A 16,150-nucleotide genomic window follows, 5' to 3' on the forward strand; every position below is an offset into this window, starting at 1 on the left:
TAGGTAGCTGTGAACGGTGCAGTAGGTTGAATTAAAAAAAAAAAAAAAGAAAGGGAAAAGGATGGGTTGCGCTGCGCCATAGCAAACGCCGCAAGCAGCCGAAGAAGGGACCACAGAATATCCGCCAGCGGCCAACGTTGAGCGCCCAACAAACCATCCGCCAGCGGCCAACGTTGAGCGCCCAACAAACCAGCCCACGAGCGCTCTCTCTCTCGTTTACTTCGAAAGCAAGGGGGGCCACGCTTTGCATGTTAAATCGTTTGCCTTCTGCTGTCTTTGCCTATGTGGGATTTTGGTTCAAACAATTCAAGCTCGCTCAGCGCTTCTGGAAATTTGAGGATGCTGCAGACGTCCGGCGGAAAGCTGCAGTCCGTCGTGAAGCCAGTCGTGAAGCCAGATATGCGTTTCTGACTCTTTCATGCTTCAAAAGGGTGTTCTAGTACACGTATAAAGTGCACAGGCAGTGTTTATGCATGGATATGCGTGTATAGAGTAAATTGCACATCAATTTGTGGCTCTGCAATTTCTGGTTTTTTGCATCAAAAAGGCAAATTTGGACTTGTTTCGCATCAAAATCACATGTTTTGAGCAAAATTGGGGCAATTGATGCATAGTTTTTGGGGTTATCATGCATTTTATGCTGTTATACTGGTTAATTGCATTGAAAGACAATAAAATGCAGAAGTTACAAGTGCAATTAGTGTTTGTGTGACAGTTTGCTACTTGTAAATATTTTGGTGTTTTTCCTATACTCTTTTCATCAAGCCATTAAAAAAAAAAATGGAAGGAGAATCCTCACAGCAACATGTGCCTGATTCGACCATGCATGACGAGGATGAAACACTTGATGTGACTACTATGGTTGCTCGTATTGATTCTATGGAAAACACTATGCAATTAGTTCTTAATCAAATGAAAGAATTGACTGAAATGCGGGGAAAAGAATTAGAAAAGTCTATATCCATCCCTCTTGATGAGGAAATCAATCAAGGCGGTCTTGGAGAGCCAGGAACTTCGGCTACAGTGCCTACTTTGGGGCGAGCCAAGTGGCAACTTAAAGATCTTAAACCGCCTAAATATAATGGCAATACAGCAGCTCGCACAGCAGATGCAGTGGAACAATGGCTTTCCAAGTGGGAGCAATGTTTTAGGCTGTGCCATATAAATGATGATGTGGCTAAGATTCAGCAAGCCACGTATAACCTCCTCGATGTGGCTCATCGATGGTGGAGGAAGATAGAAAAGGACAAAGCTGAGCCTGTTACCTGGAATGCTTTTAAAGTTATATTTTATAATAACTTTGTGCCACCTGATGAGCGCAGTCGAGTGCTTGATTCTTGGTTCTTTATGTCGCAGAAGAACTATTCTGTTCAAGAATATGCGGATAGGTATCGGGAAGTCTTGCTAAAAGTGCCAGAGCATATTCCTGATTTCCTGCAAGTTCATAAATTTGTGTTGGGTCTTAAAGAAACTCTTCGGCCTCTAGTGCGCAAAGAGAAATGCTCTACGTTGAATGAGGCTATTGAATTAGCAATTGTGCTTGAGGATGGCAAGAAATTTCCTTCGGGAGGTGGAGGCCAGAAATCCTCTTGGACTTGTGCCCCTAGATTTTTGGCCCCAGCTTCTTCTACTTTACCATCCACTGGTGAGGGTAGGGGTAAAGAGACTAAAGAGATTCATATGATCAAAACTGCAAAGGGGACCAAAAGAAAAGTTTCTGCTATGGCGGAAAGGGCTTTTAATAGATCTATGCTTACTCCGCAGCAAAGGGATAAAGCAATGAAGGAAGGGCTGTGTTATGGATGTATGGGCCAGCATAAATTTAAAGATTGCCCAAAGAAGTCAAAGATCACGGCTAGTATGATGGTTAATCCAATGCAAGTGTCGGAGGACAGTGAGGATGACTTGTTGGATGACACTCCACTAGATTGTCCTAAAAGAATTTTAGCTATTTCGGTAACCAAGAAGGTGCCTACAGCTCCAGATGCAGTATTGTCTCCTGGGGCACAGCAGGGTTACCAGTTTCCAGACACCGAGCTTATAGTATTGAAGGGGACTGTGCAAGCAACGCCAGTCAAGATCCTCTTTGATACTGGCTCTACTCATAATGTAATTAGCTCCAGGCTTGTCAAGAAGCTAAAGCTCCAAACGCAGCCTTCAGAGTACAGCTACACAGTGGAGCTAGCTGACGGCAAGGGCACAGAGGTGTGGGATCGTCAAGTCAGAGGACTCCCATTCCAGATCCAGTCCTACGAGGACAGATTGGACTTTGAAATTACACGGCTTGCGAGATTCGATCTAGTTCTCGGCAAGCAATGGCATGCATGGAAAAAGCCAACGATAGATTTTTCTTCCCACGTCATCCAGTTCGAGCATAGTGGCAGACGCCTTTTGATTCGCGGGGAACCCGATTTCCCAGAAGCGAAACTCTTAAAGGCTACCAAGATGCTCAAGTTAGATTGTAAGTATATTTACTTTTGTTATATTGTAAATATTTCCAAATCAAACCCAAGGATGGACTCGACAGTTGGTGGTAGTTTTATTACCTCAGCTTTAGATCTTTCTAATAAGATAAAAGCTGAATTCGAAGATGTATTTAAAACTGACTTACCTGTTGGTTTACCTCCTCGCAGGAATGTGGAGCATAGGATTGAGCTCGTTCCAGGAGCTAATCCAGTTGCTAGACCACCATATCGCATGAGTCTCAAGGAGGAGAACGAGGTTAGGAAGGTGGTGGATGAATACCTTAGTAAAGGCCTGATTCGTTCGAGTTTTTCACCTTTTGCCTCGCCTGTTTTACTTGTAAAGAAAAAGGATGGTTCTTTTAGGATGTGCGTAGATTACAGAGCACTCAATAAAATTATTGTCAAGCATCGTTATCCTATGCCTAGGATCGATGATCTCTTAGATGCTCTTGGTGGTGCTACTATTTTTAGTAAAATAGATTTAAAAAGTGGTTACCACCAGATAAGAGTAAGAGAAGAAGATGTATATAAAACAGCTTTTAGAACCAGGTTTGGTCACTATGAGTATTTAGTAATGCCATTTGGTTTGACTAATGCTCCAGCTACTTTTATGATGTTAATGAATGATATTTTAAGACCATTCATGGGTAAATTTGTGGTAGATTTCATTGATGATGTGCTAGTTTATAGCAAGAACATCATAGAACATGAATCACATTTAATTTCTGTTTTTCAAGCGTTGCGTGAAACAACTTTGTTTGCCAACAAGGAAAAGACTTTCTTGTGTTTGACTGAGATTGAATATCTAGGTCATATAGTTTCTGCAGATGGGATTAGAATGGATCCCAAAAAAGTTTCCGTGATATTGGCATGGCCAGTGCCAGAAAATATCACTGCACTTAGATCCTTTTTGGGATTAAGTGGTTTTTATCGTAGATTTATAGAGCTCTATTCTCTAATAGCAGCTCCTATGACAGATTTGTTGCAACAACAGGTGCCCTATCTGTGGACATCTATTCAACAAGAAAGTTTTGATACAATGAAACAAGCAGTTTCAACAGCTCCAGTTTTGAAAGTGGTCGACCTAGAAAAGCCTTTTGTCTTAGAAACTGACGCCAGCGGTGTGGCTGTTGGCGCAGTGTTAAGCCAAGATGGTAGGCCAGTGGCCTTTGAAAGCAAGAAGCTTTCGCCAACTCAACAGAATTGGCCAGTCCATGAGCAAGAATTGTATGCTATTATACATGCTCTCAGAATTTGGCGGCACTATCTTTATGGTGCTGAGTTTAAAGTATATACAGATCATCATACACTTAAGTATTTTTGCAGTCAACCTGATCTACGAGGAAGACAAGGTAGATGGGCTGAGTTGATGCAAGAATTTCATATGGAAATTTTGTATCGTAAAGGTCGAGATAATGTAGTCGCTGACGCATTATCTAGAATTATGTATAATATGAGTTTTACAGTTTTAGAAAACTCATTACTTCAAGAAATCAAAGAAGCACAGTTGGAGGACCTTTATGCACAGACAATAAGGTCCAGACTCGAGTCTACTATGGATACTAGTGAGGACTTAGCTTCGTCTACCTCTTCACTAAGACTTTCACCAAGTCCGTATGTCAATTTCTCAGTTGAGAACGGATGGCTAAAGCGGAAAGGAAAGATATATGTTCCTTGTGTACGGGAACTAAGAACAAAAGTTTTGCAAGAGAACCATGATAGTCCCTGTGCTGGGCATCCTGGTCAAGATAAAACAGTTCAACTTGTTAGACGGGCATTTTGGTGGCCACATCTATTTAGAGATGTCCACAAGTATGTCCAACAATGCTTTCAATGCCAAGTAATAAAGGCAGAAAGAGTAAAAAGTCCAGGGTTACTACATCCCTTACAAATTCCGGAATCTAACTGGCAAAGCGTATCCATGGATTTTATCACGGGATTGCCACGAACTCAAAGACAAAAAAATACCATTTTGGTGGTAGTTGACCGCCTGAGCAAGATGGCTCATTTTATAGCAACCAAGGATACCGTGGAAGCTCCACAGGTTGCAGATTTGTTTATCCAGAATGTATTTAGATTACATGGATTACCTTTGTCTATTGTCTCAGACAGAGATGTGCGTTTTTGTGGACATTTCTGGAGACATATTTTTGCAAAGTTGAATGTTACTCTGAATATGAGTAGTGGTGACCACCCCCAGACAGATGGTCAGACGGAAAGGGTCAACCAAGTACTCGAGGACATGTTACGTGCTTATGTATCTGATAGCCAGACAGATTGGGATCTATACTTACCCTTGCTAGAGTTTGCATATAATAATAGACCTGATAAGGTAACTGGTATATCTCCTTTTCAGATGAATTATGGTATGTCTCCCTTAACTCCTGGTACTATAGGCACACCACAGAAATGTCCTAGTGCGGCAGAATTTTTAGCAAGAATGCAAGATACTCTAGCATTGGCTAAAACTAAGCTTCAGCAAGCAGCTGAAAGAGCTAAGTTTTATGCTGATAAGAAAAGATCTCCTCGATCTTTTGAAAAGGGAGAAAAAGTTTTTCTTCAAGTACCATTAAATTCTACATCCTTATTTACTGGAAAGTGTCCTAAGCTTTCGCCTAGATTTTGTGGACCTTGGACCATTATGGAGAAACTTAGTGACGTAGCTTACCGGTTGGAACTTCCACCACACTGTCGTGTCCATCCGGTGTTTCATGTTAGTAAACTCAAAAGATATATATCTAAGGATGATAACCTAATTGATGGTCTTATCTCTTTGCAGGAAAATGACTCTGTAGACCATGGTCCAGACAAGATACTAGATCGCAGAGAGAAGCGGTTACGTAATCGCGTTCTCCGAGAATTTCTAGTTGCCTGGAAAGGTCTTCCTTTAGCCGATGCTACTTGGGAATCAGAAGCTCTGATTCGTAAACATTTCCCACAGCTGATCATCGAGGACGATGATCTTAGAAGGGGGAGAGAATGTTAGACATTTACATTAATTTAGTCCGAGGCAATTAGGCCTAGACCGGACATTATTCGTGTGTGCACGGGCAAGGGCCTAGTGGGCCAAGGTCCGTAGCTCGGGGGTTAGCCAAGGAGCGCGAGAATGGGAGCTAAGAGAGAATTTGCTCTAAGGGACATCCATTTTTAGTAGCTCATGGGCTATATTGGTTGGGAGGTGAGAAGCGCACACATATCTTTTCTTTTTTGGGAAGCCTTATCACATTACCACTGAAGTTCTGGGTGAGCTTAGCCACTTGTACTGCCTTGCTTCTAGGTTCTCTCTCAAGCATGCCCTGCATGTTTTCCGCAATAGATCGTCCGATCGTCTGAGCAAATGCTGCGAGATCACCTAGGTGAGCAGGCATAGCTGGTGGAGGCACTTCTAGGATAGCCTGGTTGATAGGAGTTGGCGTTGGTGTCTGGGTATGTTGGTAAATGACGTAGGATACGATATGTGACTAGGCCTAGCTCCTCTTGGATAAGGGTGGTGATAAGGTGGTCGTTTTGTAAGATTCCTCCCCAGCCTCTCAAAATATCCAGCATCTTTCCCCTGTAATCAATTTCCTCTTTAGAAATATAAGAGATCTCGTCTCTCCCTGTTTTGACATAGAGAGAAAATATTCTAGAGAGAGAATATTCAGATTATGAATATTTTTGGATGAGATATGATAAGATGTGATAAGATGCATATAAGATGAGTTAGGATGTGATAAGATGAGTTAAGATGTGATAAGATGTGTATGTGATGAGATAAGATGTATATGGGTTGTGATAGGGCGAGAATGAATGTGATGTAAAAGAATAGATGTGAAGGCGTATGAGGCTATATGAATGGGAATGTGGAAATGGATGTATGTATGTGGATGTGTGGATGTGAAAATGGGAGTGTGGATGTATAAATGTGAAAATGGATGTATACATGTAGATGTAGATGTATGGATGTGAATGAGAATGTGGATGTGGATGTATGCATGGAGATGTTGATGTATGCATGGAGATGTGGATGTATACATGTAGATGTAGATGTATGGATGTGAATGTGATTATGGATGTGGATATATGCATGGAGATGTTGATGTATGCATGGAGATGTGGATGTTCGCATGTAGATGTAGATGTATGGATGTGAAGGTGATTATGGATGTGGATGTGTGCATGGAGATGTGGATGTATGGTTATGTATGTGGATGTGGATGTATGAATGAGGATGTGAAAATGGATGTATGCATGGATGTGTATGTAGAATAATGAACGTGAATGTGTATGGAAAATAATGTGTCGTCGATATGAGAAAAACTCTCTCACTAGCAAGAGTAGTATGATCCACGTGTAGCTCAATCCAATGGGATTTGCATCCCTTTCGAAGCTAGGGATTCAACCCGTACCGGTGCACAAAAGCTTATCCACAAATGGAGAGAATGCTTATGGTTACCATCACATGACACTAGACTAAGCACACACACAAGCTCAACTTGTCCTCATTCCTACACACCCATTCATTCACAAATACAAGAAAGAGGAACACAATCACTATGCACACAAGCAAAGAGAAAGACCTCACTCCACTCCTATCTTCCTACAAGCATGCACACACTCAAGCATCAAGCTTCCATGAAAGCTTCAAATCAGCCCACGTACATAAAAATGAAATACTAAAAGCATGCATAAGAGTAAAATGATTAGAGAAGAGGATGAAAAAAACTCATGACATTGCTATTGATTCAATGAAGAGATTTATCTCATACAAAGATGTAGATGGGGTGAGAGAAGAGTCTTCACCTCTATGGAGAAGAGGGAGAGTAGCTCTCTCAAAGGAGCTCTTGCATGAACCTAGCCCAAAGTGTACCTAAGCTCTCAAATGAGCCACTTTTTATACAAAAACTCTAAAACTCCCAAAACTTCCCATGTGGGATTATTCTTAAGTCCACTCCCACACTCATCTACAACTTAGAACTCTTTACAAGAGTCCTAAATAAGAATGTCACTTGTTTTCCTGCTTGCATCTTTTTGTTGCATCCTTGCATTGATCTCCACTCGTCACGCAACACTCCCCCCTTTCTATTTTATGCACGTCCTCGAGCGCGGTAGAAGCAAAAGCTGCCAAAAACAATGGATACAAGTAAAGCCTTTTATTGAAAAAAAAACCAGCAATGACAATCTCACACGTGAGCATACAAGTGAAAGGCTGATTAGAGTTTTAAAGAGTGCTAAAAGAGGTGAGTAAAGACTAGTCAAAGTGAGACTAAGTGGTAGATAGTGCTATGCAAAGGCAAGTGTGCTTGCACACCACAGGTTATGACCGCAGTCTCAATGTCCTACAAGTATTTCAGTTATTCCTAAGTGGCAAACCTACTCCTAAATATGAGCAATGGTGATTGGACCTCTTCTTCTTTTCTCTTTTTTTTTCTTGTGTGTGTGTGTGTGTGTGAAAGATGATAAAGAGGAAGGTTCCATCCCAATGAGACCCAAGCAATGGCTAAGAGACCTCCGCCCCAAGAGAATCTGAAGGTTGCTAAGTATCTCAAGGGCAACAGACCCTTTTCTTTCTTTTTGACATAAGGAGTATCCCATGAAGATGAGGGCATCGGTCTTGAGGGCCCATAATGTACCCCAGAGAGTCCTACCAACATCTATCAAGGCGATAGAGTCCTTGAAGGTCTTTTTCTGAATCTTTTAGACGTCATTGTTCACCCCATGGAAACCAAGGCATCGGCCCTCAGGTGCTAGACAACCCAAGGTCCTACCAAGCATTCCACATGGCTGTAGACACGTGATGTCTCGATTCACTTGTATATATATTTTTTAGGGCATGATTTTATAAATTTTTTATTAATCCTAGCACCTAGCCCATACCTAAGAGGTAGCTACCACTAGGGATAACTAATATACTTCGAGAGCATAAGAACTTGGCATACTCCGTTGGTATATATCCTACACCGTCTTCAAATAGAAATACCTTCTACTAAGTCCTCTAAGAATCTAGAAATCACTCACCACATTTTAACAACTAATTTAAAACTTAAACCAGCCAACTGTGTGTGAACATGCAAACAATGTATCCAAAAGTTAAAAGCACATAAAGAACAAAAGATTATGATTTGAATACACCTGTTGTAGTGCTCGTTGATGTTGTGCAGATTGCTTCTCTTTGCTCTTTGTAGGCATTGCATGTCTCCCCCCTTCCTAATTTGTGTGCACGGTAGGTGGACTATTGGGGCGTGTTTGTATGCTCTTGTTCAGCTGAGATCTCTGCAAAATGTTTATTAACAAACAAGAAAAGAAAAGAAAGGAATAAAATTTGTTATTGGTGCCAATCACCGAATATAGCTGAGGAAAAAAACCCAGTGGGAGAAAAGTGCCATGGCTTGTTGATCTTATTGTGGAGTCGATGAGCTTACCCTTGCACTGGTGGTGGATCCGTGTCCACTTCTGCTGGAAAGATGGTATCAATCACTTCACGATGCAAGGACAACCCTGTACAAAAACCGGCCTCTGGAGAAGGTGGTAGAGGAAGGAGTGCTTCCTCGCTAAAATATGGCATTGGTTCTATGGGAAGGTTAAGCAGACAATTTCGATTTGGAACTGCTCAATATAGGTACTCATAGTGATCCAAAATTGACATGTTGAGGCTGGGGGAAGGAGGGCTTGCAAGATAGGTGGTTGCAAGTCATTTATGCATGTATCCCTCCATTGTTGTGCTTAAACCTCCTCAAGTAATCTACGTTGATTTGGTCCTCTCTCTGGTACTCTCACATTAAGAAGGTTATGGCGTTGGGGTGTAATTCTCACAATTTGTTTCATTAAGCCCGTGCCATATCGTCTAAAGTAAAAGCGACATATCCAACAAATGTGTGAAGCTTCTTCTAAAACGAGTCGTGCACACTCTTGACAATGTGAAAATGGGTGATGCTGTTGATAGAATAAAGTGACAAAGTGATGCCCACAACAATTTTCACCTAAGGGAGCATAAAAGTATCTAGAATGAGTTTGAAAAGGAGGAGCACTATAACCCCCGTGATGTTCCGGTTGAGTACTATCAGGGTCAATGCATGGTGGACATGTATCTCGCCAAGTATCCATCAGGAGGTATCTGGTCGTAGAACAATGAAATTTAGAAACACTCATATCCATCACTATAATCCCAATCAAAAACATTGTAGATAAGATCATCTCAAAAAGAACACAATTCTCTAAAGACATAAGGAACCACATTAGTAAATGTGAGATTATTCAAACACTGATCTACCAAAGAGCTTCAATTTGTAGTGTTAATGCCTTACCTTTGGTTTTGGGTATGTCCTTCTTAAGAGGTGGGAAGGTTAGCAATTGTCGAGGAATTTGAGCAAGATAAGAGGATTTAGGCATTGAAGTGCTAGAATCTATGCTCAAAGGAGCCTCATGGAAAGTTAGATTTGTCTTAGGTACACAAGTTGATGGTGGAATTGTGTAACAAGGATAATTTGGGACAACTGGTGTTTCAATACATGTTTTGGGAAGGTCAACACAAGGAGATTTGTAGTTGCTATCACAACCACCTATCCTATCTTGAAGAGGTTGTGTTGATTTCCTTTGCACCCACTGATATGGAAAACCAAGGGTGGATTTTGGAATTTTATTGATACACTCTTTTACCTCTACAAAACCATGGCATTTGGGAAGCCAAAGTGCTATTGCACCCTCATAATAGCCTTGTGCTTTAAGAACATGCGTTAGGACCCAATGCGTAACAATCTGAGGTTTAGGCTTGGAAAAGATGTGCTTTTTAGGAGGCTTAGCAACTAGGCTAGATGGTACAAGTTTGTACGCATCTTTGGGTAGCCAAATTGATAATTCCTTCTTGCTTTGCCTTCTTTGAGCAGTGACTAAAGTAGTTGGAACATGCCAGCCATGGCCCTCACTTGAGGACTCATCGATTATCCACATCATTTGTGTTGGAGCTTCAAGAGCAGATTTTGAAAGTGGGTTGTGTAAGGTAGAAACACCACCCTTTTGACATGATAAAGCTCGTGGAGTAGCAGATCCCAAGATGCAATCAGAATCAATTTGCAATTTATATTGTCTATTCTTCTAATCTAATGAACAATTGGTAGCACTTAACCATGATCGACCGAGAACAGCCTCTACCACTGCCTTGGACTTACTTGCCACCTAAAAGAGAACTGACCTGAATGGACATCATAATGACATATTTTCCCTCTATAGGGTTATCTTCACTTGAGAAGCTTTGTAAGTCAATAGGAATGTGCACAAGTGTTGGTTGTCCCAAGGCTATCCATGTGTCAAACGAGAGAACATTATAATCTGCACCAGAGTCAATTAAGGCAAAGAAAAAGTAGGTAGTCTCATGAAGATGAAGACACACTTGAATATTGAAAGGATCGACATATTGTTATCATAGCCAACTGTAAGGCCAACATAGAAGCCTTGCGACGCTCCTTGGCTTTTGCAACTCTAGCTTTAGCCTCTTCTTGAGCCTAACGTTTAAGTAGGTCATGTGCTTCTTTCCGTGTGTGTGTAGCATGCATTTGTTGAAGCATGGCTTCAGTTAATGGTTCATTGTATTTCTTGAGACGACTTCCATTAATGAAGTTAGGCATTTTCTCACCTTCTAGTGTCTCTAAATGCACTGCACCACTTGGAGTAAGCTCATTAATCACAAACGGTCCTAGGCCACGTTTCTTGAGCTTTCTCTTATGCTTCTTAAGTGTGTACAAGAGCACAAGGTCCCCTCTTCTCGGTATAAATCCCCACTACCGTCAATAAGCGGGTCTCACCAAGCTTTTCCAATTCATCAATGTGTTGTGAAAGCTCATGACCAGCCCAGTCCAATTGTTTAGCAACTCGTAAAGTAGGGTCCCCTCTTCTCGGCATACATCCCCATTATCGCCAATAAGCGAGTCTCATCAAGCTTTTCCAATTCATCAATGCGTTGTGAAAGCTCATGACCAGTCCAGTCCAATTGTTTAGCAACTCGTAAAGTAGGTACAAGAAATTCAATGGGAAGAATTGCATCTAGCCCAAAAGCAAGCTCAAATGGGGTTGTGCCCACAGATGTTTTATAGGATGTCCTATATGCCCAAAGAATTGAGTGCAACTTTTGCTCCCAATCAGTCCTATGTCCCTCAACAATCTTTGTGAGTGCTGTGCAGAGAATCTTGTTAGTACTCTCAGCTTGTCCATTGGTCTGGGGATGATAGGGTGCAGAACGCTTGTGAATTACCATAAATTCTTGAAGCAAAAACTCTATGACCTCATTCACAAAGTGCATACCTTGATCACTAATGATTTCAATAGGTAAGCCATAGCATGTAAACACATACTCATACAAGAACTTGGCTATGGTTTTGGCATCATTTTTAACTGTAGCCTTTGCCTCTACCCATTTGGTCAAATAGTCAGTTTGCGACTATAATATATTCGGCATGCGTGTGACGAGCTGGAGGTTTAATGGGACCGACAAAATCAATACCCCATTTTGTAAAAGCACGTGTGCTTAACATCGGCAGCAATGGCATATTGTCCTTTGTGATGGGAGGTTTGGTCCTTTGACAATCGTCACAACGTTTTACATATTCTTCGGCATCCATTTGTAAGGTTGGCCACCAAAGCCCAGACCACCTAATCAACTTAGCTGTGGTATTGCCCGAAAAGTCTCCACCCCCAACACCTGCATGTGCCTGAGTCAAGATTTTCAAGTAGTCAGCTTCACATACACACATGCGTAAGTTGCCATCCTTGCCCCTCTTGTAGAGTTGGCCCTCTATCAGCATATAGTTTGCCGCTTCAACTTCAATAGCATGCTTTCGATATTTAGGAATTTTTTGATCAGTATGACCATGCTGAAGATAGTCCACAATATACTTACTCCAACTTGGTGTAGTTGAAATTTGGAATAATGTGACATTATGAATTGGTTGTTGAATTTGACATGAAGCACAGTTGCGAACAAATTTTTCAGCATTCGCATGCATGGTAGGCCACCATTGCCCATCCTGAGATATACGTCGCACACAAGTAGTAGCTGATGCATGGATTCCACCGATACCCGCATGTGCCCATTCCAAGATCTCCTCATATTGGTCAGGGTTAGGTATAAGCCGCAACACTCCATCATTACCCTGACGATATAATCTCCCTGAGATTAACTTGAATGGTCGCCATAGGTCCACATTAGGACCCACTAGTTGTATCTGCCCACTTGTCAAAATTTCTAAGATGGATTCAGACCATTTAGGAGCTGTCTCTACAAGGAAAAGTGTTGAATCTAACATATCATCATCCACACCCAGGAGCTTCGCCAGAGGTGATTCGAGACAAATGATCTGCCCTAAGATGAGTTGTTCCTTTTCGGATTGCCACTTCAAAGTCAAACTCAAGAAGGATGATAAACGACCTCACAATCCTTCCAGTTGCACAAGGCTTATTCACCAAATATAGCAATGCTTGATGGTCCACAAAAAATATGAATTTGTTTGCCAAAAGGTAATGGCGAAACTTTTTCATTGCATATATCATGGACAAACCTTCTCTTTCTGTTGTGGTATAATTCTTCTCAGCATTGTTCAACTGTCGACTAGCATATGAGATTGGGAAATCCTTATTATGTTCTCCCGATTGAGCCAAAATACATCCAATTGCAAAGTTTGAAGCATCAATATGGACATGAAAGATTTGGTTCCAATCTGGTGCCCGTAAGATGGGTGCACTCACTAATGCTTGCTTCAACTTTTCAAAGGATTCCTCACACTCATCAGTCCAATTAAACTTTACAAGAAGAGCATATAATGGTTTGGCTAGGACAACGTACATGTAGATGAATCGACGATAATAGCCACAATGTCCCATGAATGTTTGTACCCCTTTAGGGTTGATAGGCTGAGGTAATGAGACAATGACATCAATTTTATCCATATCTGTTGAAATCCCATTGCGAGAAACAATATGGCCCAAAATTTTCCCTTGTCTTACCATGAATTTGCACTTGTCTGGATTTAAGCATATACGATAAACCTGACACTTTTGAAACACAAGTCTGAGGTGTTCTATATGATCATCACGCTCTTGTGAGTGAACACGTAAATCATCCATGAAGATCTCAAGAAATTGCCTAAGGTACTCCTTGAATACATGACTCATTAACCGTTGAAAGGTTGCTGGTGCATTTGTTAGACCAAATGGCATAACACGATAGGCAAAGATGCCATCTTCAGTAGCAAAGGCTGTCTTGTGTTGATCCTTTGGATCAATTGACACTTGATTGTAACCAAAGAATCCATCCAAAAAACTATATGCCTTTTTCCCTGCAACTCGCTCCAGAACATGATCCGTGATTGGAAGTGGGTAATGATCATATACAGTAGCTGCATTTACCTTTTTGAGGTTTACACATACTCGAAGTTTTCCATTTTTCTTGGGCACCACTACAATAGGGGAGACCCATTCAGTGTGTTCAATCTCATAGATAAATTCTGCCTCTAAGAGCTTGTCTATTTCTTCTTTTATCTTTCGTGCAAAATTCTCATTGTAGGTATAAGGATGTTGCTTGGAAGGCTTTGCATCCTCTCGCAATGGAATTGTATGTTGACATATGCTTGGATCAACTCCTTTGAGGTCTTTATAACTCCAAGCAAAGACATCGCGATACTCCTTTATTGTTTGAATTAATAACTTCTCCTCATCTAAGGACAAGTTTGTGGCAATCCACACATAGCGAGGCTCTTCTCCTGGCTTAGCGATATCAATTTTTTTTGCATCTTCTGGACCATCATATGAAACCCCTGGCATGCTTGGCTTTTGTTGCATGGGCTATTGAAGAACAATCTTCCGATCTTGAAGAGTGTACTGTGTGAAGTTGGGGGGAACATTGAGACCTCGTTCTTGTCCACTTGTTGAGTCTTCACTCATTGAAGACCATGTGGTTTTGAGCTCTCCTTTGCAATCTTGCATCAGATTTTTTTGTTCAACCGTTATCTTTGCACTTCCGACACTCTCTTTTGAATCGGTTTGAGACTTGAGTTTTGGTTTTTGTTTCTTCGTTTTTTTACAATTTTTGCTAACAGTTTTTAGCTTTTCTCCTGGTTGGAATCCATCTGATCGTTTTACTTGGTCTTTGATACTATCTTGTGCTTGGACATAGTATAGATATCCATTCTTTTCTGAGAAGTGAGGTGGAAGTCGAGAGTGTTCATTCTTAAACTCCTCCTTTTCTTTTTGTAGTCTCTCACGTCGTTCCCTCTCATCTTGTTTATGGATTCTCTTATGGCTCTTACAGCATTTACGTTTAGGTCGGCTCCAAGGGATCTCTACTTGAACCTCCCTTCCTCTCAAGAGTAGGCGTGCCTTTCCTAACTCTTCCTCAGGGATTATCACATCATTATCAAAATCAGAGTCCCATCCATCTTCCTTATCAGCATCATTAGCAGATTCGAGTGTTAAATCCTCCACTGAGACTTCCTCTACATGCAGTGCTGTTGTGGACGCATCCCCATAGTACAAAACATCTAGAAGGTCACGTGGTTGTACCATTTGTATAGGAATAATGTCATATCCATCTGAGTCACAAAATTGAATTGGCTTAGGTAAAGCACATGTCGATAATGTTGCAAGGACATGACTCCATTCTAGTGGATCAATTAAGTGCTCAGGGAAGGGTTGTGGAATGTATGCCTCATCTGATACACTTCGATTACCCTTAAGTCTCTTAGTGTTGAAATCCCTACATGAGGCTCCACACATCCACAGATCTTCTCGCCCATCTGACAATGTAACTCTTGAGCCCTCAGATGAAGCAGAATCAAACTCATCTATTGGAGACCTTGTTACATCACGATATGAGTGATTCTTTAGGTTGACCCTTGTGATGACAGAATCATGTCGGAGGTACAAATAATTGTATCCCCAATCTTGAATCATTTAAAATTGTCGCATGAATGGTCTACCCAATATCACTTCATAGTTTGGATGTTTTCCAAAATCCACTACTGCAAAGGTGTGCTCATATTCAATCCCACATGTGGTGACCAATATGTTCTCAAGCAGCCCAAGGGGATGTTCTAAGCTTCCATCTGCTAGCTGCAAGCGCATCGTGGTACTCCTAATAGCTGGTTTTTCCCACTTTTCCCAAATGGACCTTGTCACAATGCCCACTCCTGCACCACTATCAAGTATTGCAGTTGAAGCTACTTTTCGCACTTCTAATGGAAGGGTAGCATTTCCCTGATCGTCCTCACAAAATTTTCCTACTTTGTTGATAGGAACTGGCATAACATGCTTTGTCTCAAAGTGTATAGTACAATGATGGTGACCCTTTTGTAGCAATACCTGCTCTGACAAACATGTGGCAATATCATTCCACAACTCAGGTCGAAGCTTTATCAAATCAAGCAAAGGTAAGGTACAAGCCACTGGTGCTGACAAAATAGCTTGTACGATACCCATATCCATCTCCTTTGTCAACCTTCTATGCATGGAGGGTATCCTCAAGGTTTGAGAATAGTTCTCATATTCTCCCAAATATGATGGTAAGGTTTTCATTGTATGCTTACTTCTAGGAGAAACAATTTTTTGAACTTCCTCCTGGATGCTTGGACGTCTAAAGTTGTTTTCTGTGCCCCTGGTAAAATCCACCTCAGAGAATGGAGGTGAGATAATAGAGGACATATTCTCATTAACTTTCTCATGAA

At 41.3% G+C, this 16,150-nt stretch overlaps 1 protein-coding gene across 1 annotated transcript; it reads left to right on the forward strand.

Moving 5' to 3' along the window:
- Positions 1-822: 822 nt before the first annotated feature.
- Positions 823-5,451, forward strand: LOC147628778 (uncharacterized). The gene is made up of 3 exons (XM_086813091.1): positions 823-2,721; positions 3,460-5,178; positions 5,245-5,451. The coding sequence occupies exons 1-3, from the start codon at positions 823-825 to the stop codon at positions 5,449-5,451; spliced, it is 3,825 nt and encodes a 1,274-aa protein (XP_086669217.1).
- Positions 5,452-16,150: the final 10,699 nt, after the last annotated feature.

This window comes from Cibotium barometz, chromosome 19 (genome assembly GCF_041138505.1).
Source record: "Cibotium barometz isolate CiBa-2024 chromosome 19, ASM4113850v1, whole genome shotgun sequence".
NCBI lineage: Eukaryota > Viridiplantae > Streptophyta > Polypodiopsida > Cyatheales > Cibotiaceae > Cibotium > Cibotium barometz.